Below are 25,898 nucleotides of genomic sequence, written 5' to 3'. Positions count from 1 at the left end.
ACATCATGCAGTGCAGATCTGACAAACCCGACTTTTCTCTGCCGTGACTTCGCTGTAAGATGCCCATTTCCAACTGCGAAGGAAGGATACAATATTAATGTGTAGCCGGGGAGGGTTGATGGCTGAAGAAGGACATGAAATGTCCTCTGACTAATGCTGAAAGTACGAAGGGCCCTGAAATGAACTTGGCCATGATCGACGTCTGCCCAAGTCACTCATGAACTTTACTTCCTCCTGTCATAGCTGCTCACAGTTTTCTGCTTTTCAAAACTTTCTTCATTTCACTTTTTTTTCCCTTCATGTTCTGGATGCCATGCACATCTCATTCAAGCCAAAAACGCTTTTATTATGAACAAATAAGGGAATTTGTTAGGAACGTACATGTGAAGTCATGGTGAAATGATTCAGGCCTGTTGTGTAACAAACGATCCAGTGTCTTCTAACATAATGAACAGATCACATCAATCTGGTGACAACGTCTAACATGCAAAAAGTGGAGGTCAGTACGCACAGCCAAAACAAGCAACCACAATCAATACTGACTTTGCTGCATCAGAATGTATTTATAGAAACACTGGCAGCTCCCCGCCAAGACGCAAGAGGAGAGAAGAAAAAAAATGTCCAGAAAATGAAGCTTCTGTCTGAGCAAGTTGGCGTTTTAATAGAGCTGCTGAGCTTTGTTCTCACTGTAACATCATTTGTAGACTTGAACCTTCACTCACTGCAATAACTGAGGCAGTAACTGCAGAGACATGTGCTCGCTTTGGGGGGAAAAGAGGGAATGACCACAATCTACTGTTTTCATTTCGAACCATTTTATCAGACAGAGTGGCAGAGCGATAGAAAATCAAATCGGCTTGTGTACGTATGTGCATGTGTGTGTAGCTCTGAGTGAAGCTGACAAGACGCCGTACATCCACCCGCTGCAGAGGTATACAGCTAAACAAGTGAGCATCAGAGTGGAACACCTGGGCAATCAGGTCTAAATTCAATCTCACACAATTGTTCTGTCCAAATTGACATGTCAGGCTGGAGTGTGTGTGTGTGTGTGTGTGTGTGTGTGTGTGTGTGTGTGTGTGTGTCTGCATTGTTCAGTGGAAATGCTTTTTGTGACCAGACTCTAAAGGAACTGGGTTGGTGTTGTCTCCTATTTTTCTCCTCCGCTCTGCTATTTTTCTGACAAAGATTTGTAACGTATACGTCTCTTGATGCATTTTTAACCACCTCCATTCATTAGCCTACATCACATTTGCATGAACACATTCACTAATGATGCTCGTTTGTTAATGGGCGCCATTAATCTCTTGTGTAATGTTATTCATCATCTTTTAAGTTTCTGAAACTACAGGAAGCATCTTATTTAACGAACATAACAGACACACTTAATTGTCACACATAATTGTCATTTTCAGTATTTCATGAATATTACAATCGCCTATACAACACAAAGAAGTAGGCTATAACTAACTCACTAAACTTACATGCACTCTCAATGGGGAAATATCTGGTTTGCTAGAATAAAACCAGTGGACTACGAAGGAAGATGAGGTCAACAAACTGGTTATCTGTGCCACAGACGTATACACAGTATAATTCCCCACAGAAGAATTATAGGCACATACAGTGATTTTCCTTTGGGGTTGCCTGCCCTGCTGTGCTGCCTGGTCACCATGCTTCTCGTTAATCGGGCGGATTACCAGCGCAACCCTCCACCGTCTGCTCCGTTTCTATTTCAAAACACAGACGCTCCCACTCCTGTGCCACGTTTTGAAGTGTATCAGTGGCGGTTGCACGGTTTCAGAAAAAAAAAAAAAAAAAAAAAAAACAGCAGTAATTTTAGACCTTGTGTTGTGTAAGACGCGCAAAAGCGATATCAGACACAGCAGAGCGCATTATGGAGGAGACTTGCACAATCAAAAGTGCTTTTGGGGAGAGATGACATGGCGACTAGTGCTGGGGTAGAAAGTCATCCTAAATCTGTGCTTTAGTTTTTGTGGAAATGCCGGGGATTTATCAGCCTGATCCAAACATACAGTATTAGGAGGGGGGGATCAAATGGCTGTGGGACGCGCTCTTTGAGAGGAAAGGTTTAGCCAGTGGCACAATTTAATTCCAGATACATCTGTTTTTGCAATACTGATGCAGATGTATTGTAATCATGATTCGTCCATGTGATTCAAAATCTGTAATCCTTTTGAAATATCTTCCCTATTACTATTATTATTATTATTATTATTATTATCCTTTAGGATTGTGTACATTGTGTGTGAGTGCACAAGGCGCATTGTGCTTGCAGATTAGGATAAGTATGCTACACAAGTTGGGGTGCAGATAACTTACCCTCCATGCAGAAAATGACCATCCAGGCTATCCATAGGTCCGAGTTATGAAACTTCACCATGGTTCTTAACTGGTCAGTGACTCCTTCTCAGTTTTAGCCCAGTGCCTCCGTCTGTTTGAAATCACAGCTCCGCTCACAGTTAACTTGAAGAAAAGTAACTGCCCCTTCTTCTGGCGTGAGACATGAAAGCAGTCGGCGGTTTTTACGCAGCGCACACCCGCGACATTCTCCAGAAACAACGTGAAACGCTCAAACGCGTGGGAAGAAGTATCGCAGAGAGCATTTCGATCCACCAGGCACTCGTCTCTCCTTCGGGCTCCTCTCGGTCCTCCTCTCCTCCCGTTCTTTGGTAGCCGCCGGTCACTCCAAGACTATTTTTCTTTCCTTACACCCCTCCTGCTGATTTACGCATGCTGGGAAAAAACTCACTGTCCACCTGCTCCAGAGGGGAAGTCTGCCCACTGCCGCAGAAAGTGACTTACAAACAGACCAGAAGCTGACACTTTCCCCGTCCGCTTGGTGAGTCTCTCCAACGCGTCTTGTTGCGCTCCATGGTTTCTCGTCCGTTCTGCTGCAGCTGAGCGGACCTGGGAGAAAGTCACACAGCCCTGGAAATAATGCGGCTTCCGATTAAGATTTTTCAAAATAAAATTAAAAATCGCAAAGCGGCGCAGAGGAGCTAACATGTAATTTAAGGTGGAAAGTTGCAGTTTACACCATTGTCATGAGGTGACAAAAGGTCAAAGGGTCAGTCCGTCAATCAGGATTAGATCACATCTCTCTTATAGGCTACCTGTGTGCTCCTAATACTTTATCCTTTATGAAAGCTATTCAAGAAGTCAGTTTTCAACAGTAGGCTACCTTAAATAAAAATAATTTTGTTGAATAGCAAAGCTTTATCAAAGTTAGTAAAAGCAAGAACTTTTCCGAGCAAGCATTTCATCGTAAAGTGTGATTCTCCTCAAACAGGTTTATTTACCTGTATAATCCCAAAGCAGCAAATTGGCTATAGCCCACCGACGGTCTCCAGTTCAGCCCGCCAGGATAAGCCTGCAGGTAAAGAGGCTTAAAGTGAATGGGACCACTAGAGAAAACTCCCCTAAACTCAGGGTGCTTTTATTTTCTGGGCAAAAATCCGGTTGGCTTCCTGTCTCAGTCTGAGTGTGTCTGTGCGGCTTGACGGCGGCTCAGCAGTGGATGATTGAGGTGAGCTGGAGCCCGGCTGTTGCTGGGAGACCGCTGACGCCAGTCGAGACAGAGAGAGAGAGAGAGAGGGAGAGAGAGAGAGAGAGAGAGAGAGAGAGAGAGAAAGACGTTCGTGCCCTCCTGCGGTGCGTACACAGAACGACCAATAGAATAGAATAGAATAGAAAAGAATAGAATAGAATAGAGGTAGTATTTGGTGGCTTTCATATAGCTCTATAAATTCATGGCAGTGTTAATATTTGTATTTTGTGACAAAGAATAATAACATATAGTAGCCCAGTTCACAAAAACCTAGATTTGTGGTGGGTGAAAAACATTTTCCTGTTCTGCCATGATGACAGGATTCATCAGATTCATCAACTCTGAGTTATTTTCATAATCTGTCATGCAGCCTAAACATCAGTTCAGTGTCACTGCAGCAGGCAAGAGTCTCAATCATGAGTTCCTCACCCAGTCTAAGTCTACACACACACACACACACACACACACACAAAAATACACACACACACACACAGTGACACCTCTTTGTGTGTGATAGACGCTGAAAGGAAACATTTCATCTTCTAAATAGTTCAATCATAATGAATCAAGGATATTATACTGTTGTAGGAGATAATCCACCGGTTCAAAGACAAGAACTTTTAGTAAAGCACAGCAGGAAAAAAACACACAGGAGTGACTGTGAGCTAAAGGAATCAGTCAGTGATTAAAAGAAGCAGCAGAGGAGACTGCATCAAACAGCAGTGTTCAGGCCTCTGATCACTCTGATCCAATGATCACACTCAGCTCACCTCAGCACTAAACGACTCCTTACAGGAATCCACACAGTTACCTAAACACATCAAAACATTAAGAGCGAAACTGTGTTGGGTTGTTTTTGAAATCTCGTACATAATTTGATTTTTAGACATCAGGGAAAGGGAAAATCAAAGGGAAAGGCATGAAGGGGGCAATGCCCTCGATATCCATCAATCCATCCATCCCTCCATCCTTTCTTTGGCCCCAAAGCTATCGGCAGGAATCCATTGACATTTAGCTGTCGCTGCAGACAGTAAGGAACAAGTTAGAGGAGCTCGAGTATGACCTGAGGCCTTCAAATCACACTCTTGCTTCATCTCTCACTCTCTGTCTCTTTCTACCTGAACCTTTCTCACATGCACCCTCAGCTCACGGGTCATACGTTTGTGACACTGTATGCTGTTCTGAATAGAGGTGCACATTCGTGGCACAAATGGAACCTCATGTTACGGTCTGCTTTGATCAGATCAATTCGTCAAGAGAATGTTCTTGTAAATCACTCGTTGATTTTCTCCCTTCAATATTCCCTCGCAGGTTAAATAAAATAAGAGTTTGAACATGATGGATGGGTTAAATTGGGTTTCTCCAGCAGCCGCCCTAAGATGCATGCTTGATTTATTATTGATTCCCTTCTGAAACCGCTCCATTTTTCTTTTTTCTGCACCCCCATAAAAGATTCAAAAGACCTGAAGGAGATCCTCAATGCTAAATGTTGTAATTCTCTTCTCCTGACAGTCCTGGCTGGATTTCACGATAACTTGAATATTGATGTCAGGTAAATGGGTGAACTTTGTTTTAGTGCTGCATCATGTATTCTTCGAGCTGTTGGACGCTTTGTTGCTTCTGAATTTTCACTTTTCCTTTCACTTTTCCTCTTTTACTTGAGTTCTTCCATTCGATGCTACTTAATACTTCTATTCCTCCACATTTCAGAGAGATATATTGTACTAGTTTTTTGTTTGTTTGTTTGTTTTTTTTTTTTTTACATTTTCTCACTGTTATAGTTACTAGTTACTTTGCAGAGTAAGATTTTACATAGTCCACAAAATATGTAATGATCTCATTAAACATCACTGATTATACATTAATACATCAGTGATAATAATCCAGTATATAACAATATAACACTGATAAGGGTCCTTCTGTATAATAAGTATTTTTACTTTATACTCAAGTACATTTTGCTGAGAATACTTCAGTGTTTTTACTTAGATAAAAATCCAAAAATCGAAACTTTGCCTTGAAGTGGAGTACTTTTTACACTGTTGTTGTTGTTGTAACTTTTACTGAAGTGAGGCATCCAGGATCTACTGTCACCTGTTGATGGTGTCACTTCAGGTCATGAGTTATCAAACTTTTTGACTCTTATCCACACAAAGATAAAACAAAAAAAATCCCCTTTTGTTTATCAATTTTCTAAATAGAGCAGATTTTTATTTTTTGTCATTTCAACAAGTTTGATGCTTTTCCGCTTGTCAAAAATTCTTGTAACTGTGCCTTCTCCTACCACTTACAATGACAAGCATCATGATTGACTTTGACTTCAAACTTTGACTGACCTTAAAAATGAGAAACGCTGCCATCTAGTGGTGAACAAAAGACACTGTACTTGACAGGAGAATTTTGTGGAACAAAAAACCTGCCGCTGTTTGGTTTGTTGTCAGAACATTTACTTCTAGGAATAAGCAGATTTGTTTACACAAGACCATTATGTCTCTGTGGCACCAGTGGCGGCACAAGAAGAAAAGTGGGTCCAACTGCACAATCAAACATACACACACATACATTCACTTTGTCAATGGACAAGATCATAAGAGACCAACAGAGCAGTCCTCATCCCCCCAGGAAGCATCAGTCCTGAAATGACAAAAAGGACAATGCTGTTACTGCGGAAAGGAAACATGATTTATTAAAGGACATCTTAAGTGCCACAGCTCCTTCTCTATCTTTAATGTACGAATCATTCCGGCAGTGGTATGAGCTGTAACAAGCACCATTTTTGGAGGGGGGATGTTCTGAAGTCTAGTCAGGCCATGACAGGTCTGAGATCAGCCTGTTCACCGCCGTGCAAGCGATCAGACAAGAGCAGTTCTTTTATGACTCTCCTATCTAACCAGTATCTCCTCTCTCCCGCACGGGGCTGGGCTCTTCCTTCTTTGGCTTTAGTCATTTGCACGTAAAAACCTATCGTTCATACAAATGTGACCTGTGACATATCTTTTCTCAGAATAAAGCTGCAAACAAAGTCAAAGGAATTCAGCCTAAAGGTGATAAGATCATAGACCCTGCTCTGAGATTGTAGACAGTCACTTGACAACAGTATGAGCTATAAATAACAACAGTATAGACACGCAGGAGGGTGTGGTTTGCCAGGTCCACTGGCACTGCTGGTAGGACCTGTTTGTGGATGCTCCGCACACACACACACACACACACACACGCAGGCTGATGATTCATTTGTCAGCCTTTGTAATGAGGCGTGACAGCTATGTTACCTGTTGAGCTGCATTTTATTTCATTTTGCTTTTTAAAAGTATTGAGAACCACAAACGCGGCAACTCTTTCGCTTCCTGTTGGTATTCCCGGTGCAAAAAATCCGACTACAACCATTATGTGAGATCCCTAAAACTGATGCACTGGGCTTACCTCGTCACTGCTGGAGGAAGATGAGGAAGATGAGGATGAGCTTGATGACCTTCCCTCCTTGTTCTTTTTCTTCTTGTCCTTCTTGTCACCATCTTTGCTCTTGGACTTATCCTTGCTGTGAGACTTATCCTTCTTGTCAGACTTGTCCTTACAACCAGACTTGTCCTTACAGCCGCTCTAAAAAAAAAAAAAAAATAGCAACAGTTGACTTTGAATAGATCATTTTAGTCTTAATGACTGTGCTTGAGTCCAGAGGTCATAATGCAGAGTGAGAATTGTTCTCCTCAGTCTATTGTTCCTAAGGGTTGACAGCCGAAAGGCACACAGCAAGCAGATTTACCAGAGAAGCAACTTTTTGTTATCAAAAAAAACAAAAAACACCTTTAGTCACTAGTTTCATCATCCAAAGAAAGACTGGTGCTTGATTCTACTTCTCAGTACCTGGAAAAGCTCTGCTTATGAACTACATGAGCATCTGTGTGAGAATGTACTCCCACCTTATCCTTATCCTTATCCTTGTCCTTGCTCCAGGGCCAACTAAACTCATCCTTGCTGGCCTCCTCCTTCTTCACCGCCTCTTCTTTACCTAAAGCTGCAAAAGAGACGGATGTGAGGAAAGTTACACCTGGCTGGGGCTGTCTTTTTGGTTTTGTTTATCAAGCACAGTTACTGTACATTGGACATTTAATCGAGCTGCCAGGTTCAAATCCTGCCCCACAACTACCTTCAAAATGCTGTTGAAGTCAACCGGACCACATCGAGCATTAACAGAGATCATCGAAGTATTATGATGGATTCATTAGTGAGCCTACCTGACGACAGATCGAAATCCATTCCGGCTGCTGTTCATGCGCTCCTCCAAACAAGTGACAACACACACTGACAGGCTGCTTTTCTCACACACAGGAAATGTGGACAGACCGCACCTGAACCATGTGACCGAACCGAACCCCGCCCCTCATCCACCTCTCCAGCTCCCGGGTGAAACGTTCACGGTTAAGGTTCATTTACAGCGAGGGGGCAACGTTCAAGTGCAGGCGGTAAGTCTGTCAGTGAAACACTCACTGAGGATGTCTCTGTAAGTACAGGGCAGAAGACCAGGGATTGGGAATATAGTGCGGTAAAACGTCTGTGTTCGTTGCGCTTAGTCATAAATGACAATGTAATTTTCTTAACTTTGTGAGTAATAATTACAGCGAACTACACACAAAGTAATGCGGTTAAAAAGGGAAAACTGTGTAGCTGGTGTTAGTACTTGAATTAAAAGTTGTAGCCTAATTAAATAAAGCGTGGGCTCTGATCTAAATCATTACCAGTTATTTAAAAACGATTCAAATGAACAGTAAAATAATTTGTCGATTCTCTTTCTTTTGAGTCTTATTTCCCTTTACCATAGGCAACATAAACGTGTTCCTGCTCTGTACCTGAAGAACCTGAGATGTAGGAGTACTTGAATGCACCATATGTAAGTGGAAAGCTTGTGAGGTATTAGTAAGGAAATATGTTAATGTAATGACTAGAGTATAGTATGTAATGAGTGTAGTAATAATAATAATAATAATGATAACAGGCATAAGAAACAAAATAAATAAAATCAGTTTTATTCCCTTAAGCGAGCATTTGAAATAATTTCATGTGATTGACATTTCCTCCATGTTGTAATGATCTTAAACATTGTCATCATGTCAGAATGCATATTTACCCAATAACCTCTGTATTCAAACAGAAAACTATGAGCGATAAACACGTGTAATCTTTTTTTTTTTTTTTTTTCGGATAAAATCAGAGCACTGACATCATTAGAGCATCATTCGATCATAGCTCATCATCACATTCAACTTCCTCCAATGTCATGTGAAACACACTTTTTTAAAATCAGCAATATAACTTTTTTGATCCATGACATGTCATTATTGGTAAGGCCTGGGGCCTCTCAGTAGATCACTTGAGGTGAGGTGGCTAGTGGAACGGGTCCCTGTGTCTCCAAGCCTCCTCGGACTCCCCATCAGGGACTCCATGGGGCTGACAGGTCTGCGAACCAGGGACCTGTCTCCCATACTCTGTGAGGAGCCTGAGACAGAGGGCTTGGAGACAGCTGAGGGAGGAGGAGGATCCAGCTTTAAGACGGGTTTGGAGGGGAGTGACACGTAGGAAACAGGAGCACCGCTTGGACCAGGACCAGGCTTGGAGCTGCTGCCACTCGTAGCAGAAAGTCCACCGCCACCTGAACCTGAAACTTCCATTTTTGGCTCGCCACCTTGCCCACCATCGGGGCATTCCTGAAATGAAATCAACACCACCACACATGAAGGATACTGTAAACGGAAAACCAGGTTAACTTTAGAGAAGGTGAACAGACTCTGTGAGGAAAGATTATGGCAGTTTTCTTAGCTTGAGGAAATATCAGCTTGACCCAACAAAGAATTAAAGCTTGAAACCACCCATAATCGTTCTCACATAATTTATGTTACGAGCAAACTTACAGTCTTTTTCTTCTCCTCAGTTTCACTTCCTGATGAACCCGAACTCTGGGGGGCAAACAGGGAACCAATAAGACTCATTTCACCTTCACAGGGAAAAAATCTGATATTTCCACTGAGCATGAGTAATGTACCTTTTTCTTCTTTTTATCCTTCTTCTCCTTTTTGTTTTCCTTGTCGCTGTCACTGGAACTATCAGAGGAACTCGATGAACTGGAGCTTGAGTCCTGCTCAGAATTAGAGGAAGTCAATCATATATTTCAAGAAAAATGTGCACAACAATGTATTTTTATTTAACACATACTAAATTACCTTCTTTTTGTCCTTCTTCTTTTTCTTCTTCTTGTCTTTCTTCTTCTTTTTCTTCTTCTTGTCATCATCACTGCTAGAGGAATCTGAGTCCTTGGATGTAAATGTGGCAATTGTGTTATTACATTGCAGGAGAGACATTCCATTTTAATATGCACAGGAAATAACACTCAGCACTTTTAATAGCACCAAATCAAACATATGCATATTGTTTTACCTTTTTCTTGTCTTTCTTTTTCTTCTTCTTTTTATCCTTTTTCTTCTTCTTCTTTTTCTTCTTATCGTCATCACTGGAAGAATCACTGGAGGAATCAGAAGAAGAAGAAGAATCCTAGAAAGAGAAGTAAAATTGTTATCACATTAGTAGTGGCAGTAGTAGTAACTAGGATAAGTTACCACTCTGTTATTTAAGCTCATTTTACTCATTTTGCCTAAATAACCAGGAAGAGTTTGTGTTTTAGTCACAATATCATTGTACAACCTCATGAATGCTGACATTAAGACTCAGTTGTTTCACTCCACTCATTAATACTGTGCTTTTTGCAGGAAACATGTAAGGTGTCAATGGCAACCTACCTCATTTTTTCTTTTCTGGATGTTCTTCAAAACTTTTTAAAGGTTTTTGGACATTTTTGCTAATTTTCAGGAGTTAATACTCTCAAATGTTGTTCAAAACTTTGTAACCCTGTCACTCAACCAAAATCCTGGAATGATGAAAGATGAGACGTTCTCACCTTCTTTTTCTTCTTCTTCTTCTTATCCTTCTTCTTCTTCTTCTTTTTCTTATCTTTCTTTTTCTTCTTTTTCTAAAGTAAAAAAAACCCACTTCTGATGAATTGTGCTATCTGTGTAAACTCAGGTGCAGACGTATCAGTTACTGAGTAGAGTATATTGCATTTGTGCATGTGTCACCTCACCTTATCATCTTCACTATCAGAGGAAGAGGAGGATGAGGATGAGGAAGAAGAGGAGCTATCATCAGAAGAGCTGGACTTCTGTGAGTATATGTCACAGTCAGTCACAGAAGGTCACCCTTGAATATTCTCTAATTTTCATTGGTTAACAACCAGTGCAAATAATTCATTATTAAAACAGTAAAAGAACAACAGTGGGAAGGAAACTATTTTTACAACAAAACATATTAAAAGTGTCCACATATTTTTTACCTTCTTCTTCTTCTTTTTCTTCTTCTTCTTCTTCTTCTTTTTATCATCTTCACTGTCAGAGGAGGAGGAGGATGAGGAGGAAGAGCTGGAATCCTGTGAAGCGAGGTTTAATTTCAGTACAATACACAAAACAGCAGAAACACATAAAAATGTATACCCAGAAGTGTTGTGAAGACACAAACCTTATCCTTCTTCTTCTTTACCTTCTTCTTCTTCTTCTTCTTTTTCTTCTTCTTCTTCTTCTTCTTGTCATCTTCACTGTCTGAAGAGGAGCTATCAGATGAAGAGGAGCTGGAGGAGTCCTGTGGATCAAATGAAACAAGAAAAAAAAAAAATCTACTTTTATATCTACAAACATTTGAATCATATTAGACACAAACTCATATTCCCACTTCTAAATTTAGATTGTTCTGCACACAGGAAAACTTGACACTGAACCATGACACTAAATACAAAAAAGGTCAGACAGTGATTTGGAAACAACAACACCATCAGCACCATCAGCAGATACAAACACAGTTTTCACAGCTCTCTGCATACTGTACCTTTTCCTTCTTCTTCTTCTTTTTCTTCTTCTTGTCTTTCTTGTCGTCATCACTGTCTGAAGATGAGCCAGAGTCCTGTAAAACACAGATAGAGAGTTTGAAGAAAAAAATCACTGAATCGTACCTTGGAGAGCTTATAGTTCCCTATTTTCCCAATAGGACACTTCGCTCTCTAAATGCAGGTCAACTTGTGGTTCCCAGAGTTAGTAAGAGCAGAATGGGGGGCAGAGCCTTCAGCTATCAGGCTCCTCTCCTGTGGAACCAGCTCCCAGTGTGGGTTCGGGAGGCAGACACCCTCTCTACCTTTAAGATCAGGCTTAAAACTGTCTTGTTTAGTAAAGCTTATAGTTAGGGCTGGCTCGGGTATGTCCTGACCCATCCCTTAGCTATGCTGCTATAGAGCTAAACTGCTGGGGGATTCCCATGATTCACTGGGCGCTCTCTCCCTATTTCTGTCTCTCTCCCCCTCTCTCTCTCAATGACTTCATGCCATTAACTTTGTTTTTTTTTTTTCTCTCCCGTAGTTTTGTGCTTCTCCTCTCTCTCCCTCTCTCTGTCCTCATTCTGCAGGTATCTCTGCCTCGGGAGCAGCAGGATCCAGATCCACCACTACTCATCTTTACTATTACTATTACCTGTCTTTATTATTAATAACGCCATTACCGACACAGCTGTTCCTGGTCTCTCTCTCTTCTCTCCCCTCTCCTCCCCCTCCCCCTCTTTCTATCTTCCCCTAAACCCAACCGGTCGAGGCAGACGGCCGCCCACCCTGAGCCCGGTTCTGTTGGAGGTTTCTTCCTGTTAAAAGGGAGTTTTTCCTCCCCCCTGTCGCCAAGCGCTTGCTCGTTGTGGGAACTGTTGGGTTTTTCTCTGTAACAAAGTAAGGTCTTGACCTTACCCTGTAAAGTGCCTTGAGATAATGTATATTATGATTTGGCGCTATACAAATAAAATTGAATTGAATTGAATTGAATCTCGGTCTTGATTTTCCTGTAACATAAACTGTATCATGAGGTAAATATTGCAGTACTCGGTGATAATGCACTATAAAAAACTGTAATACCCATTAAAAAAGCTACTAATGTGATTTTAAGCAGCATGATTACCTTTTTCTTCTTCTTCAACTTCTTCTTCTTATCCACCTCCTTGCCTCCCTCTCCCTCATCATCACTCAGATTGCCTTCCTCATTAGCATCAGGGAATGCCTCTGCTCCCACTGCTGGACAGGAAATGTCATTACAACCAAACCAACAACACTTTTAAGAACCTCCACTTGCCGTTTGATTTGTGTAAGAGCCATAGTGACACACATACCAGCCAATGCTCCTGCTGCTTTAAGCTCTTTGGCTTTGGCCTGTGATGACAAAAGAAAGCAATGACTTCCTGTGTGTTTGTGCATATATGTGCAGCACGCATACAGCATGTGTGAGTATTTCACCTTGTCAGCATCTTCATCTTTCTTTTTATCTCCAGCAGTGCTTGGCCCTGCGGTCTCACCACCTGCAGAAATGGAGACAGTCCAACGTTGCTGCATCAACACCATGAACAGTAGCAACTGTTATTGTGATTTCCATGTGTTATTCTGTCTTTTTGAGTCACCACAAAGTGGGAACACTCACCAGCTGCTGAAAGAGCAGTAACACTGCTGAGCTCACTCTGCTCTTCATCCTGTGAAAACACACAGATACGACACACATATACAGTCAGACTTCTGGTGTATACTGTGCCTTATTTCCCCCAACAAGAGATGCATATAGTACATGCAAACACATAACAGCACAGCCTTGTTGACAAATCATAACCAGACCCGAGTGCACAGACCCATTCATTGTCTGTGGTGCTGCAGAATTTGAATAAAGATCAACAATTTGAGCTGAGGTGTGTGGAAACTATGTACCTTTACATACCATTCTCTTGCAGGCCCTGACAGGGACAGAGGCTAATGCTCATTTTCTCAGAGGGTGTGCGCACTGTTGGAAAATGGGTTTGTTCTGTGCTCCAAAGTGAATACACACCTTTCTACAGTCATGCACTGAGAAATGAGTCTAACCCAGAAACTGATACTATAAAATAATAAAACCTAAGCCTCCTGTATGCAGAAAACAAAAATGGAAAATGTGACCTGACCTGCATAGTTTACAGGATTTAGGCTTTTTAAAATGTGACAAGAGGAATTTGACCTTTTTCTCATCCTTCTTCTTCTTCTTCTTTTTATCTTTCTTCTTCTTTTTCTTCTTATCGTCATCACTGTCAGAAGATGAGGATGAAGATGAAGATGAAGAGCTGGAATCCTGTGTCAGTATAACAAAACAAAAAAAAAAACATTTCAGTTTGTCATTCTGCATCACAAATTGTGCATTACAAATTAGTTGTTTTACTCTTTGTGACATACAGTATAATAACAAAATGTACCTTCCATGATTAACACACGATGAATTGCATTTGTAAAGGTATTACTGTATATTTTCTGTAGAGTCCTCCCAGTCTTCATTTACACAAGTAAATGAAAGTAGCACTGAAGGCTGACTGGGACAAATGAAACATCTACGTTGCTTTACCTTTTTCTTGTCTTTCTTTTTCTTCTTCTTCTTGTCCTTTTTCTTCTTTTTCTTCTTCTTCTTGTCATCTTCGCTGTCAGAAGAGGAAGATGAAGAGGAGCTGTCTGAGGAAGAGGAGCTGGAGTCCTGTATAAATAACATATTCATACTGTTTATTTGTTTTTGCACAGAGGCAGAACAGACGGATCAGACAGTTGATATAGTAACTGTAAAGTATTCAACTCTTTTTTTTAAAAAAAATCTGACCTTCTTCTTCTTCTTCTTCTTCTTCTTCTTCTTCTTTTTCTTCTTCTTCTTCTTTTCATCCTCACTGTCAGATGATGAACTGTCAGATGAAGAAGAGGACGATTCCTGGGACAGAGGAAGTGCAATCAAGAAGTAATATATCATTGTTTTCATTGCAATATATGATTCATGATGTGATTCAGTGATGTTTGCGAGCCCAATAAAAAAAATGGATTATTGTAAAATCTGCTGTATTACAGTTTCATTTCACAAACCTTCTTCTTCTTTTTCTTCTTCTTCTTCTTTTTCTTCTTCTTCTTCTTTTCTTTCTTCTTGTCATCCTCATCATCTGATGAGTTCAAATCCTGAAACAAACACACAAAAATTCTATAATGACAAGTTTAACAGCAACAGCATGTTTAAAATGGAAGCTTGTTTTCTCTCTCACCAGGTTCTTCACCAGACCCTCTCCAGACACCTGTTCCACTTTGCCATCAGGACCTGAAAACATTTAATACAGTAAAATGTGAAGCATTTGTTAAATAAACACAAATCACTGACAGTCATGCAGCTCTGAATACTGTTCGACGTAACTCTGTTCATCTGTTTACATGATCAGCCATTGACGTTTTAAAGTGAGAGAAAATCTGAATGAATATGTTTCCATGAGCTGCTGTAAACACAGAACTTTGTAGACATTTGTTGACCATGTGGATGTTAATAAATATCAGAATCTGCATGTCAGAGTTTAGGTGACAACCCAACTGGTGGCCCACTCTCCTCTCTGCCACCACACACTTAAACTGGTTTGGGAGACAATTCAATAACTGGAAGGTCTGGACAAACTGGAAGATGCCCTTTGGCAAGTCGTCACCTACATGCTCAAGCAGCTCTGAAGAAGAATACATGCAAACAGTATGACTACATACATTTATAACTATAAGCCTAAAAATGCATTAACTATTAAAAACAGAGCAATTTCACACTGCAAATGAGAAATGCTGTGTTTCTCTTACCAACGTCAGCTATGACGACCTTGTCCCAGACATACTCTTTCCCCTCATCCTTTTCCTTCTTCTTCTCCTTCTTCTTCTTCTTCTTCTTTTCATCCTGCAAAGGAATGCATGATCAATTCGGTGTGACCGGTGTTTGCAAAGTGATTGTTTCATGTGCACAAAAAAGTATAAATAAAGATAAAGTCACCGGGGTTAGGGTTGGGTGTCGCCTGCTAGATTAAGAATTTTCTGCCTTCACTACAGTCAGATAATAAACCTCCGCACCTGCTACGACCATGCAGCCAAAACCAACACATGACAAACGATATGACACGTACAGATGCACGAATAAACAGTAATACTACTATGTACCTATACATGTAAGCACACACACACCCACCTATTTGTGATGTCTGGGGAGTTCCCGGTCAATATAACGTCGCATAGATCACACATGATTTTATTGTCATGACTTGCTGTGGTAGATACAGAGGGTTTCAAACATTGTCACTGGGTGTGTTCCTCTCCTGTCAGATACCACCTGCTATCAGATCCAGGACAATTGAGCCTCCGCCTAGTGCCCAGGGTGAAATGCATTCCAGTGTTATGTACACTTGCTGCTCTGCTCTTGTAATATTTTTACCTCTGTGTTCCTTTCAGAGGTGAACCAATAAGTGGTAACATATTTGTGGGATGCAAAAACTCAACCTCAAAGTTTTTCTCAAACCTTTGTTTCAGTCTTTCGTCTGAAAAGATTATGAGAGGAGCTCGCTTTTCCTGAGTCTCCTGATTTTCCTCCCACACCCTCAGATAATGAGCAAGACAACATGCCAGCATGTGACTGCAGTCACCTGAAGCAAAATGTTACCAAACTAGACAAAAAGGGGAAATGCTTTAGGCACTTGTGCGCTCTTTTATATGCAGTTATTTCAAAGCTGAAAGCGTTGACAAAGCAGGTCTGGGGAGGGTTGAGGCTCTTATCCCCCAACTTGCCAAAATACACGATAAACACTCAGTTTTGAAATTTGTAAATACAGTCAAATTCACAGCTCTTCCACCCTAAATACTCTCTTGACAGCTTGTTATTGTCAGCTCTGACAAACTCATATATCCTCACCTTAGGCAGTGACACAGTTAGAAGGGACCATCAATCCCCAATGAGCTGATGTGTGAAAAGTGTTTGTGCTTGTGGCCAACGACTTAATTTAGCAATGCTGCAGGAAAGAGTTCTAAATCTAAAGGATTAACATAAACAAAACTGCACTGTCAAACCATCAGATCTAGAGTTTGTTTGAACAAATGTGTTGGCTTCCACTGAAAGAGATGAGCATCAAGACCTCTCAAAACTATCAACGCAAACAACTCAGTCAGGAGGAAGTCTCAGGCAAGGCTCTGTGGTATCAAATGGCAGCATGATGTAGCAAGACGGGAGGTGTGAGGAAGCAATATACCTCTGCACAGCTCTGGGGTTCCTTGATCAGCACCGAACCACGACTTACCTCACTGTCACTGTCTGAAGAGCTGCTGGAGGAAGAGGAAGAAGAAGAGGAGGAAGACGAAGAGGATGAGGATGAAGATGAGGATGAGCTGGAATCCTGTTGAGAAAGAGGAAGGGAATGTCACTGCTCAACTTCGTGTGCACATTGAACAGGTTTATTTATACAACTCCTTTGTTGGCGAAAGTGCTAAATGAGAATCTAAACGAATGAGTCACTACAAACACACTAGAGCGAGGCTTTGTCAGAGCTGCTTAGAGGAGGTGCTGTAGCTGGCAGCAGAAGGGAAGGGCTCTTCAAACACTCGGCAACACACAAAGATAACTACACAAGCAGCCATTTTACAAAATTAAAGATGCACACACACACACACATACACACGCACACACCCATTCCAGCTATTTCGTAGGCCAATCAAACCTTTTGCAACAGTGACAGTTGCTCTACATTATAAACAAATGAATCCCATTCCTAGTGCTCTGCTGTTTCAGTGGCTGTTGCTAGGTGCAGCCCGCACCGCACTTCCCTCCTCTGTCAGATGTCAGGAGTGTGCAAACTCATGATTTCTGCAAAGCAGCCATAGTAGCTGTGTGTAGCTTCCAATCAATGACACACCCTCAAGAAGCTACAAGCTCAACTGACTGTTGGGAAGTGATTTCATCTTGTGTGACACATTAGACTGAGAGTGTTGAAGAAAACACCCAGTGATAATGAAAACATGCCACTGACCATGACAAGCAATGTTCATGACAACATGTCATGAACATTGCTTGTCAGTGGAGAAGATTTGCTTTTTGAGATACATACTTTCTTCTTCTTCTTCTTCTTTAGTTTCTTCTTCTTCTTCTTCTTCTTCTCTTTCTTGCCAATACCCTCATCCTCGCTGTCTGAAGAGAGAGAGCTGTCAAATGAGTACAGCTCCTGGTGTCAGACGAAAAGAGAAAGAGCAGAGATTATTTTAAGTGTCCATCACAATCTTTACAATTCAGTATCTGGGTGAAACAAACACACACAAACTGAGCAGATAAGCATAACAGTAGCATTTAACATTTTATACTATGATGGAATTCATTACTTTAGGTGCTTACTACCATAGGTGTATTTTATATGTACCATCATGAAATTAAAACTGATGTATAAGCTCCTCGAATATTTGGTGTTAAAATAAAATGGATCAATGCATGCAAATGATTGTTTTGTGTCCTTTGAGTATCTCTCCTGCTCACCTGTCCATCTCCTACTCCTGAAGGCCGTCCGGGTTGACTCTTATCTTCCAGGCCTGCAGGTTCTGCCACCTCAGCGAGGGGCGGCAAACCACCAGGCGGGGCTGCTGCTGGCTGCTGGGCACCTGCAGCGCCTGCTCCACCTGGAGCTAAACAGCAGAGTATGACAGGTTCAGACATGTTTGGCGGACAAACACCAATTACTCTGATCTCTCTTTTTTTTTCATTTAGAATCCTTAAAGCCTTGCTAGTGAGCCACCAGTATCTACAAACTTTATGGAGAATCAGCTGTTGTAGCAACTGATTTTTACTATGCTGGTTGCATCGAAACAACTATGGGAAGAGTGTGAGTGCACTTCCTTGTTGCCCAACACCCTTAAATAGACAGATTAAAACAGGAGTATAAGTCAAACATAAGGTGTTTAATAAATAAAACATTGCCTGCAGATTGATGCCTTTTTGGTGCACTTTGCCATGAATCCAGTGAATGAGACAATTATTACAACAGTTCATGTAAGTGCCACACCCCTAACACTACTTAAGGAAAGAAGACAAAGTCTTTGTTTTGTGTAAACAGGTTAAATTAGCCTAGTCTTAGAAACACCTCTACAAAACAGCAATAAATGGACAATTTGCCTTCTTCCAGATTTTTTTGTTATCTGCTTAGTGTATTAAAAGACACGCCAAAAATGTCATCAGGCACACACTCGTCAAATTAAAAACTAAGCAGACTTCTCAGCAAATTATAGTCTAAAATATAGCAAACCTTTGAGGAGTGTAGACTCCATGCAGGTCCAGACGTCTCTGTCCAGGGACCCTGGTCTCCTCTGGACGGGTTTACAACAAGCCGTGGGGGGGGGGGTGTGTGTGCGTGTGTGACAGGAGTTTTTATGGGTGGGGAAACAGGGAAAGTGTGGAGGAGGCCAGAATCGCTTCCCTTTACAAGTTTCAAAATAAATCCCTCTTTGAAAGAAAAGATTTACATTAACGACAAACTCCCCTCCTATAACTTTAATGTACCAAGGCTGCTGTTTTCACGAGTTATTTTCTGTTCTGTGATAGAGAGCGCCAAACAGACTGTACGGTTTTATTTCAGACTATTTTACACTGTCTGTTTTATTTTGAAAGCAACAACGTCTCGTCTGACTGCACCTGACTTGTGATTTACCTGTGCCAACAGGTAATGCCTGTTTCAGGTATCGCGGGTAAAGCTTCACTGTTTAATAGGACGCATCAGGACCAGGATTATCACGTCATTTCTATAACCTACCTACTGCACAGCTCCAATTGATTTGAATCGTTATTTCGAGCAGCCCAGAAGCAATACTGTTTCTCCTCTGGTCTGTTATAATAATGAACCACGAACAAACTACAAGAAGCAAAATAAACGCTGATTTATTTAAGGCATGTTATGCTCTTGTGTCGCCTCCCAGAGGTTATTCAGAGGTATGATCACAGGGTCAGCTTTAGCACGGTATTCAAACTTCTATCTTATGTTCCTTTCCAGCTTCCGTAGTTTCACAGCTGTGTGAAGTTAGAAACAGCAGCTTATTCCGGAAATGGGATTTTATCCCTAAAATAAAAATAAAGTTATTCTAAACAAAAAAAAAAAAGAAAGAAAAGAACAAACCCTGAATTGTATATATCCACAGAATATCATACTTAAATACTTAACTGACTTATTTGATGTCGAAAAAGAGAAACGTAATATTTTAACGTAGCTAATGAAGTTGATACAAAAGCTTCATTTTTTTTAATTTCTAAGGAAGACGTTATCTCTCACCAATGTCGACAACTTGACAGCTGCATCTCATGAAGTAGTGCAGTTGTTATGGGTGTCCGCAACATTATCTATCGCCCTCTTCTGCGTCTCCCTCATCATTTTTCACTTTATATTGTACAGCAACTAGCCGACGTTAGCTTAACTTAAAGAGGACGGCGGCGGACACAGGGCTCCGTGTGGAGGTTACCTTTCTCCTCTGTTATGGGACTCAGATTTTGACCTGAGATTATGAAAGGTCGGCTCTTTGTCTGTCGGACTCTAGTTGGAGGACCAGAGGGAAGCTATGACAAGTAGCAACGCGTTTGATGATTGACTGGTGGTCACCATGCCGAGCCAAACCGCCTCCGCGCCGCTGACGGTGACTGTCGTGGCCGCGCTGTGGGTCAGCTTGGGTCGGTGCGGTGTCTCCGAGTCTCCGGGGCCAGGATGTGACAATGGGAAGGTACAGTTTAATACCTGCTGACTCTGTTGGTGTGTGTGTGTCACACTTTGTTATAAGGTATTCAATGCACTCAGTTTCCGTGTGTGTGTGTGTGTGTGTGTGATAGCTCTCTTTAGACAGGGACCTGCCTGCGGATGCTGTTTATTGGGACTGTCCAGTGTCTACCTGGCCTGAGTCTACAAAGGTAACCATGGATACAGCAGCCCTCATCCGTGTTGCACAGTATAGCCTCACTGACTCAGCTGGGTGGGGTGGGCCACAATAAACTGGGTACCGGAAAGTTTAAAACAATCATGGGGAAGTAACTATTGTGGTAAGGCCTGTGCATGTGGCACAGGGTAGTTCTCAGAAGTACCTCACAGGCAGGCTGAATACACTGCAATGACCAGTGTGCACTCTCCCTCATATCTGCAGAGACATCCCAGTATTGACACAGTGTATGAGCCTGAGGTGAGTAAACACTTTCCCAGCAACTACCATCTTTATCAAATCTTCCCTCAGCCTTTGACCCTCCGAACACTAACGTCACATGGCTGTTTCCTAAAATCACAGCTCACCCGGACAACAGTCAGCGGCACATCCATATTAAAGCTTACAAATTTGAGGCTAATGCATGAAATGAACCAAAACCCGGCAAGAGTGATTGATGAATGGCTGTTAGAGGAAACGCAGGAATAAGGAAATAAAATCTAACTGGATCTCATTTCTTTTCACTGCAGCCGGCCAGGCAGATCTGTATGGATGAACCCATCTCCTATAATCGCACCATTCCTAACAGGTCAGGCTATGTGCACAGACACATGATCCAGTAGGCTCAGCATATGTGGAAAGTCATTTTCTGGATGACCACACTTAAGTTGTTCTGTCTAGTTCTGCTGACACACACATTTGTAACGACACCTTTAGTCACACCAACAGCACCTTTATGGTCCTTATCTACAGCTTTGTAATACTGCAATAAACGTAGATGTCATTTTGTCATATAAAAGAGCTGTTTGGGATGTTAAGTTGTGTGTCCGTGTTTGTGTGTGTTGCAGTGGCATGTACAGACCAGTGAGTGCAGAGAGTGGAGAGTACTTGTACTGCCCTCCTCAACGATGGCTCAATAACTTGCACGTAAGTTGCAGCATCAGATGTCACTCGGTCCTGCTTCTGCCTCTGGCTCCTCTCTCACAGCAATTTAATCACTTCATGTGCTTGGTACAGTTAAAGAAAAAGTACCTTGCTACTTTGCCTTTATTGAAATACACCTACAACTGTTTCACATTTAAATCTGTTGATCATCATCTCTTGTTTTCACAATGCCCTCGACACCCCTCTGTATTCCCATCATATAAAAGCTACAACTTTACAACTATTTCACAGCATAGTTTAGAGATAACATCGTATTATATGACAAAAGCCATATATTTTTTTTTGTTTTACATTAGATGCCATAGTTGTTTCTTTATTGCAGTAGAGTAGAGTCCAGTGGTTGTATACAGAAGAATAAAGTCCCTTCTGTATCATTTGCCATCTTACTATCTGTTTAAACCAGAAATACATCAAACTGTGGAGTTAAGACACAATCAATTGTTTCCTTGCAACTTAAATGAACAGTAATACAGGGAAGTCAACCAATACTCACATTGTACCTATTAGGATCTTTGGTAACAGAGCTGCCACTGCTCATGGACCTTATTGATTATTAAGGATTTAAGAAACAGTAATGGGATGTCTGGGATCTTTATCCCATTCTACACCATTGCGCCAGAGTGTTCTGTAGATCGCAGCTGATTTAACACGCTTGTCGGTGGTTTGCAGATGTTTTTGCTGCTGAAAAACATTATTTCCAGAGAAGGAGGAAATGCAATATTTATACAATTTCAAGCACTAAGTTACTTTGTGTGATATATTTTGATGAAAACTGAATTAGGGGAAACCCTGAAGTAATGGTAGAGGATGGGGACAGCTATAATCACACTTGTGTTTGTGTTGTTGTGTAATTTCTAGCATGGAGCTACTGTTTTGCTCTACCACCCCTGTGCTCCTCTCCATGAGCGTCTCCTTCTGTCTGTCCTGGCCCGCTCCTGTTTGTCAGACTACATCATTACCCCACACCCACAGCTCAATACACACATGGTAAGAAACACTTTGTTTCTGCTTTTAATCTGTCAGAGTGAGATTAAACTTCAAGTTTTTTCCATTCACTTGTTGAAATATTTTGAACTCTGTAAACCTTGCTGACATGTCTTTGGCACCTTAAATACTTGAGCACGGTAAAATAACTGAGCGTGTAATGTAAGCCCACTCCAGCACTTTTGGACCTCCTAGGTATTGACCAAGCAAAACCAGGCCTATCAGGTATCTGTTAATCCTCCTTTAAGGGTTTAACAACCTTTGTGTGGGTGTGATAGACACTCTGTCCTTGTTACCATTAATTAGGACAAACTACAGACACAAAAACAAAAGATTAGTTTTCATTAAGTATTATGAGGCAGTCTACAGTCTGTGAAGTGAACCCTTATAAATAGAATAGAATAGAATCTTTATTATGTCATTGTACATGTACAACAAAATTTAATGCAACTCTTCTCATTGCAGGGCACACATCGGCATTAGTAGCTCCAGAGGCCTTGTTAAAGATGTTAATTTGTTCCAGTGTTACATGTTGTTAGTTGAGGAAAGAGTTATGAATTACCTTTGACAGCTGCTACAGACGATTAGTGTGCCGTGACTTCTTAAATCAGAAGGTGAGCCTCTATGGAAGAGCGGGGGTGAGTGTTCACTGCTGGCTCTTCTGTTCAGCCAATAGCCTTGGTGTCCTGGGGTCGCACTTTGGAGCTGTCCACTGTGGCCTCTACAGACGTCTGTGATGGGCTGGAGACCGCAACAACCACAAGCAGCACGGTCAGTGGCGTGAACAACATCAGAAAGTACAACCTGCTGTTGACCTGGCCAGCGAAGATGCACAGGCAGCAACACACACATCCAGAGGAAGGCTCAACAAACATGAAGGTTTGGAGACTGTACTGATGCTTGTGCTTGTGTTTTTTTGAATCACATATTAATCATCAGCAATTTTACATGCACTGCAATGAAAGCAGTATGGAAGAGTCGTTTCAGTGTGTGTAAGTAGCTTTTACTAATCCCCAGGAGTCTCTGAGGCAGTGCTGTGAGCGCACCATCTCTTCTCTGCTGAATGGAGCAGTGGAGGCTGAGCTGGAGTCCAGCATGAAGAGGGACAGCTTGAAAACAATGGAAAAGGCAGGGAAAAGCAGACAGATCAGAGCGGCCATCAGAGCGAAACGGGAGAATATTGAGAATGAGAGTGAGAGAGACACTACAACACATGCCTCCACTTTTTTGAGCAGCCAGACCAGCAGCACCACGCTGAGAGGGACACAGGATGTCCAGGATTACAACAACACACTTGGGCCATCAGCAGATTCTCCTCTAGAGAACGGGACTCTCTCAGATCCTCCTGGTCCAAGGGAAGCTCCTTCTCAATCCAAGATCCAAAATCTGAATCAGATCCTTGCACCCGGGCCCACAGCTCCTTCGGGATACAGACAGACAGCGATACAGACAGCAGCACTGCAGCTCAGCTCTAAAAATACTGACCACAAAAACACTAACCCCTCAGCTGACATGGATGCTCTTGCAGATGGTGTGAACAGTGACCATGACCACATGACAGCGCCTGAGGCACTGGCTCTCAGTTCCAAAGATGAAAGTACAGACTCTCCACACAGCATGACAGAGACTGACTCTAAAGAGAAGAACTATGATAAAACTGTCGCAGCAGATGGCAAGATGAAGGGTAATGAAGTGGTAGATGTAAAAGAAAGAGAGTTGGAGCATAAGCAAACCCTCGGTGCCACACACTCTCACCACAAAAGTGAAAACAATGGCTTTGACTTTGTTTCCAAATCCCAATCAGAATCTCTGCCCCGGCCGCAGCAACACCCAAACAGGCAGCCAGCCATTTCCCTGCCCAGCAGCCATGACTGTGACAGCTGCAAGGCAGGCGAACAGTGTGAGTGCGCCGAGGCCTCAGGGGCCGAGGCCCGAGCTACCATTGTGAACAAGGGGTTGCCAAGGACCCCCAGGACAGACGAGGCGGTGTGGGCGGCAGCGGCACTGGGCTTCCTGCTGGTTCTCCTGACGCTGTCTGTGCTTCACACTCGCCTGTACCGCCACTGGAGGACCACGCCTAGTCTTTACTGGCACGACCCACGGCAGGACTACGACAGTGTGGCAGGTAAGTGGGCCACACAGGGATCAATCACCAGAGACCCGCTGAACTAGTTTGATCGTTTCAGTGAGGTCTTTTACATAGTTTTTAAGAGATGCTGCTAATTAGCACACACACAACCTTTAGCATGAGCTCTTAGGTGGAGGAACGGTGCCTTTGTCTGAATACGTAAGCAACATAATCTGCGTGTGTCTTCCAGATGTGATCCGTAGGAGGCTGCGAATCGCAAAGAGGAGGAGGAAAAGAGGTAGAAGACAGGAGTGTGTTCTCCTGCCGAGCTCCTCCAGCTCAGATGAAGACTGAGCTCGGGTCTGCGCCCAGACCAGAAGAAAGATATGCTGAATATAACAGAGCTGTCTTGTACCTATAGTACAGTGTTTATCTGACAGGGCTGGACTGCACCAGCTTTATCAAAAGGGCAGAGGTGCTGCTGGATCCTCTAATAGCTGAAGCTGAAATACTGCAGCAGCTGAAGCACGAGTTAGATCCTGTGTCCAAACTGAGTGGACGCAAAGTAATTTGACAGAGGACCCATGTCATTGGTTACATTTGGATTGTTATGATTGGAAGCATCATTATTTGTATTGCTCCTTGTGAAGGAAGCCATGACAAAGAGAAAGAAAAACAGTTTTTGGCCATCCAGACAGGATCGAGAGCACGGAGGTGAATGGTTTCTTATCAAACTGTGTTTACACAAAGACTATCATAGATTAGCTTCAGCTCAGTCCCCGAGTAACAACCATCAAATAACATTTAAGGAAGGATCGAACCCTGCAAACGTTACATCAAAGAGTCCGAGAGAAGCCCTCAGGTTTTATTTAGTGCACCGCAAATTTTATATATTTGAATGACTTCTCACAATTCATTTGTCTGATCAGTCTCCTACTCAGCGCTCAGTGTGTAGGAGACCCATTTTGCACACTCTGTGCATCACAATCAATATTGAGTCTCCTGCTCCGCCCGAGTCAATTTTTCTACACGAGGATGGTTTTTATTGTCACATTCGGTCTTTCCGTTGTTTTTATAAGTACTAGTATGGTAACATCATGTTGCTTTTACCTGTGAAGATTTAATGTGTGAAAATGTAAGTTGCTGTTGTAAGCAACGCTGTGCAGTTTGCGCTGAATCACTGAATGGTACGCACACATGAATAGCTGTATTTAAAAGATGTTTTTAGAGGTTTAGATTTACATAGACAATAAATCCCTTGAGGCAGGAATTGAGTGTGTGAACTGTTTTTTGATGTTTTCTTGTATCTTGTAACACCATAAACCAATGTTGATATTTGAGTATAACACCATCTTAAAACATGACATTGATATTTTTTTTCTTTCATTCCTTAAATCTGTTGTTTTCTTTATCTCTGGCATTTCTGTCCTGCAATTCTTTTGTTACTCATTTGTTGACACACCCACTGACAGAAATATACCGCCTTACTTATTTAGCAG

At 42.0% G+C, this 25,898-nt stretch overlaps 4 protein-coding genes across 13 annotated transcripts in view; 1 reads left to right on the top strand and 3 right to left on the bottom strand.

The window, feature by feature from the left end:
* The window catches only part of LOC139632229 (immunoglobulin superfamily member 11-like), a 92,308-nt gene extending 88,749 nt beyond the window's left edge, over positions 1 to 3,559 (bottom strand). The window contains exons 1-2 of one of the 3 annotated variants that reach the window (XM_071497050.1): positions 3,321 to 3,559; positions 2,341 to 2,949 (exon numbers count right to left, since the gene is read on the bottom strand). In XM_071497050.1, coding sequence (XP_071353151.1) covers positions 2,341 to 2,401 — 61 coding nt within the window. In that variant the 5' untranslated portion in view covers positions 2,402 to 2,949; positions 3,321 to 3,559. Of the gene's footprint in view, positions 1 to 2,340; positions 3,295 to 3,320 lie in introns of those variants that run through there. The other 2 variants (XM_071497052.1, XM_071497051.1) reach the window with 2 other exon arrangements.
* A 2,370-nt stretch (positions 3,560 to 5,929) lies between these two features.
* Positions 5,930 to 7,962, bottom strand: LOC139631868 (protein FAM133-like). Of its 2 annotated transcripts, none has more exons than XM_071496492.1 (4): positions 7,804 to 7,962; positions 7,483 to 7,583; positions 6,992 to 7,168; positions 5,930 to 6,202 (listed from the first exon to the last, which is right to left on the bottom strand). In XM_071496492.1, the coding sequence occupies exons 1-4, from the start codon at positions 7,823 to 7,825 to the stop codon at positions 6,197 to 6,199; spliced, it is 306 nt and encodes a 101-aa protein (XP_071352593.1). In that variant the 5' UTR covers positions 7,826 to 7,962; the 3' UTR covers positions 5,930 to 6,196. The 2 variants fall into 2 exon arrangements, with proteins under 2 accessions (XP_071352593.1, XP_071352594.1); XM_071496493.1 differs by having other exon boundaries at positions 7,489 to 7,583; positions 7,804 to 7,961.
* A 614-nt stretch (positions 7,963 to 8,576) lies between these two features.
* Positions 8,577 to 18,895, bottom strand: LOC139631863 (cylicin-2-like). Of its 6 annotated transcripts, none has more exons than XM_071496480.1 (24): positions 18,755 to 18,895; positions 17,992 to 18,137; positions 17,573 to 17,686; positions 16,769 to 16,864; positions 15,291 to 15,384; positions 14,723 to 14,775; positions 14,550 to 14,639; positions 14,296 to 14,400; positions 14,050 to 14,175; positions 13,672 to 13,782; positions 13,111 to 13,159; positions 12,930 to 12,991; positions 12,806 to 12,845; positions 12,598 to 12,710; positions 11,492 to 11,566; positions 11,129 to 11,248; positions 10,947 to 11,039; positions 10,698 to 10,775; positions 10,515 to 10,586; positions 9,998 to 10,111; positions 9,784 to 9,873; positions 9,606 to 9,698; positions 9,475 to 9,519; positions 8,577 to 9,270 (listed from the first exon to the last, which is right to left on the bottom strand). In XM_071496480.1, exons 1-24 carry the CDS (start codon positions 18,774 to 18,776, stop codon positions 8,902 to 8,904), a joined length of 2,370 nt encoding a protein of 789 aa, XP_071352581.1. In that variant the 5' UTR covers positions 18,777 to 18,895; the 3' UTR covers positions 8,577 to 8,901. The 6 variants fall into 6 exon arrangements, with proteins under 6 accessions (XP_071352581.1, XP_071352584.1, XP_071352582.1 ...); XM_071496483.1 differs by having other exon boundaries at positions 10,947 to 11,041; positions 11,155 to 11,248; XM_071496481.1 differs by having other exon boundaries at positions 12,598 to 12,707.
* Positions 18,896 to 19,622: 727 nt separating this feature from the next.
* Positions 19,623 to 25,665, top strand: tp53i13 (tumor protein p53 inducible protein 13). Of its 2 annotated transcripts, XM_071496490.1 has the most exons (9): positions 19,624 to 20,213; positions 20,320 to 20,397; positions 20,628 to 20,663; positions 20,933 to 20,991; positions 21,251 to 21,329; positions 22,206 to 22,334; positions 23,001 to 23,210; positions 23,349 to 24,456; positions 24,650 to 25,665. In XM_071496490.1, the coding sequence occupies exons 1-9, from the start codon at positions 20,097 to 20,099 to the stop codon at positions 24,751 to 24,753; spliced, it is 1,920 nt and encodes a 639-aa protein (XP_071352591.1). In that variant the 5' UTR covers positions 19,624 to 20,096; the 3' UTR covers positions 24,754 to 25,665. The 2 variants fall into 2 exon arrangements, with proteins under 2 accessions (XP_071352592.1, XP_071352591.1); XM_071496491.1 differs by lacking the exon at positions 20,628 to 20,663 and having other exon boundaries at positions 19,623 to 20,213.
* The last annotated feature ends 233 nt before the right edge of the window (positions 25,666 to 25,898 follow it).

This window comes from Trachinotus anak, unplaced genomic scaffold (genome assembly GCF_046630095.1).
Source record: "Trachinotus anak isolate AG129_WGS33_773 ecotype Australia unplaced genomic scaffold, CSIRO_AGI_Tana_v1 ptg000014l, whole genome shotgun sequence".
Classification (NCBI taxonomy): domain Eukaryota; kingdom Metazoa; phylum Chordata; class Actinopteri; order Carangiformes; family Carangidae; genus Trachinotus; species Trachinotus anak.
This window is presented reverse-complemented; position numbering and strand designations above follow the sequence as displayed.

Bases quoted from the DNA above. Each gene is read 5' to 3' on its own strand.
- LOC139631868 (XM_071496492.1), bottom strand. From the start codon at position 7,825: ATGGATTTCGATCTGTCGTCAG. The intron at 7,584-7,803 runs GTAGGCTCACTA...TCTCTTTTGCAG, and splicing joins GGATTTCGATCTGTCGTCAG to CTTTAGGTAAAGAAGAGGCG. The intron at 7,169-7,482 runs GTACATTCTCAC...TTTTTTTTTTAG, and splicing joins AGGATAAGGATAAGGTGGGA to AGCGGCTGTAAGGACAAGTC.
- LOC139631863 (XM_071496480.1), bottom strand. From the start codon at position 18,776: ATGGAGTCTACACTCCTCAAAG. The intron at 14,176-14,295 runs GTCAGATTTTTT...TTATTTATACAG, and splicing joins AGAAGAAGAAGAAGAAGAAG to GACTCCAGCTCCTCTTCCTC. The intron at 10,587-10,697 runs GTGAGGTGACAC...TTTTTACTTTAG, and splicing joins CTGATAGTGAAGATGATAAG to AAAAAGAAGAAAAAGAAAGA.
- tp53i13 (XM_071496490.1), top strand. From the start codon at position 20,097: ATGCCGAGCCAAACCGCCTCCGCGCCGCTGACGGTGACTGTCGTGGCC. The intron at 20,664-20,932 runs GTGAGTAAACAC...TTTTCACTGCAG, and splicing joins ACACAGTGTATGAGCCTGAG to CCGGCCAGGCAGATCTGTAT. The intron at 22,335-23,000 runs GTAAGAAACACT...TCTTCTGTTCAG, and splicing joins CACAGCTCAATACACACATG to CCAATAGCCTTGGTGTCCTG.